This window comes from Ornithodoros turicata, chromosome 1 (assembly GCF_037126465.1).
Source record: "Ornithodoros turicata isolate Travis chromosome 1, ASM3712646v1, whole genome shotgun sequence".
Classification (NCBI taxonomy): Eukaryota; Metazoa; Arthropoda; class Arachnida; order Ixodida; family Argasidae; genus Ornithodoros; species Ornithodoros turicata.
The window spans coordinates 43753598-43755402 of NC_088201.1; the positions used below are offsets into that span (position 1 = coordinate 43753598).

At 50.1% G+C, this 1805-nt stretch overlaps 1 protein-coding gene across 1 annotated transcript; it reads left to right on the plus strand.

Annotated features, from left to right (window-relative positions):
- The first annotated feature begins 200 nt into the window (after positions 1-200).
- Positions 201-1514, plus strand: LOC135388582 (uncharacterized). The gene has a single exon (XM_064618242.1). The coding sequence runs from the start codon at positions 201-203 to the stop codon at positions 1512-1514; it is 1314 nt and encodes a 437-aa protein (XP_064474312.1).
- The last annotated feature ends 291 nt before the right edge of the window (positions 1515-1805 follow it).

Here is a 1805-nt window from a genome sequence, read left to right on the forward strand (position 1 = left end):
CAGTTCCGGACCATACTGAAGGAGACGAGGAATGCTTGGACACTCAGGTGGCATTGGTCAGCTGCACGGCAGATTTGCTTTCACTCGAACGTTTCAGTAGTGCAAATCGACTTCTTCGAGTCACCGCATGGATACTGCGCTACGTACACAACTCGAAGCGTTCAAACGTAAAGAAAACTGGTCATCTCTCTACTGAACAAATGGTGTCATCAGAGCTGTACTGGATCAAGGCTACTCAGACAAAGCTCCTTACAGAAAGGTCCTCTCATCTCGAGAATTTTCGCCATTACCAGGATAACGATGGACTACTGCGACTAGAGGGTCGTCTGCAGTGCTCTCAGAAGTCGCAAGCAGCCAAGCATCACATACGGTTGCCACCAGCGTCAGAGGCTTGGTTCACGTTGCTTATCATACTCAGAAAGCACTTAAGTATGTCCCACGCCGGTGCACAGGAAACTCTGCACCAGTTAAGAGAAGAATTCTGGATAATCAAAGGTCGTCAGTCAGTGAAGTATGCTCTTTATCAATGTCTTCTCTGTCGACGACTGAAGACACGCCCCAGCACAGAGCAGGAAGCACCCTTACCTGCCGATAGGGTCACTCAGCAACTTGCGTTTGAAGTCGTGGGCGTAGATTTTGCGGGTCCACTTTATTACAGAGCGGCAGAAGGGCAACGGAAAGCGTACGTGGCTCTTTTTACTTGCACAGTCACCAGAGCCATTCATCTTGAGCTCGTCTCCGGCCAATCCTTCGGGACCTTCCTTATGGCCGTCAGGGGCTTTGTAGCACGCCGAGGTTTGCCAAGGAAGATATATTCAGACAACTTCTTAACTTTTAAGACGGCTGCTCGAGAGATTCTTGTCTTCCTGTCGAATCAGTTCGAAGCGGTACAGGAGTATGCGACACAAGCACGAATAACATGGGAGTTTATTGCCGAACGTGCAGCCTGGTGGGGAGGCTTCTGGGAGCATGTGGTACGTTCAGTTAAAGATGCTCTCAGAAGAACACTCCGTCGAAGTCAGCGAGACCTCCAACAGTTGCTGACCGTGTTAACAGAGGTCGAAGCGATCGTTAACTCACGGCCATTGACACAAATGTCAGAAGATCCTGGCGACACCCAAACTTTGTCTCCGTCGCATCTGATATTGGGGAAGCGACTCACGGCGTTGCAGCCAATTAAGAGATGTCAGACAGCGTGCGTAGACGCCGAACCATTAGAAGTGCTTCAACCGAAGGAAGGGCTCCTCACTGCATACTGGAGGCAGTGGGACAAGGACTACTTGCTACAGCTTAGATCTGGAAACCTGAGTCGACATGCAACCCCCAACAGCGTTCAACCGCATCAACTCGTACTACTGGCGGATCAGCGGCAGCCAATGATGTTCTGGAAGCTAGCAAGGGTGCAGGAGCTTCATACTGGACGTGATGGACTTGTACGATCTTGCACGCTCAAGACAGTCAATGGTTCCTTCATCAGAAGACCAATTCAGCTACTTCATCCTCTTGAGGTCTAGATTTTGAGACGCATCGGGCGGGGGAGTCTTAAGGAAGATGTGAATAAACAGATGGACTCGTGCTTATCCCCGAGCTAAGAGGCCGTGGATTCTTATGGCGAATTCGGGTGCTCATTTCGTAGCGAATTTTTCTGCCAGATCTCGTGCAGTCATGTTCGCTTGGTCAAAATGAAGCAATCTCGCATGTTCGCGTGGCGTTTTCCGAGCGCTCGGAATTTGCTAGCTAGCACTTTTTTTGCCCGGTCTCAAAACGATCGAGCAGCAGATTGCTCAACTATTAGCGAATTCGGG

Coding starts and splice junctions, on each gene's coding strand:
- LOC135388582 (XM_064618242.1), top strand. CDS start 201: ATGGTGTCATCAGAGCTGTACTGGATCAAGGCTACTCAGACAAAGCTC.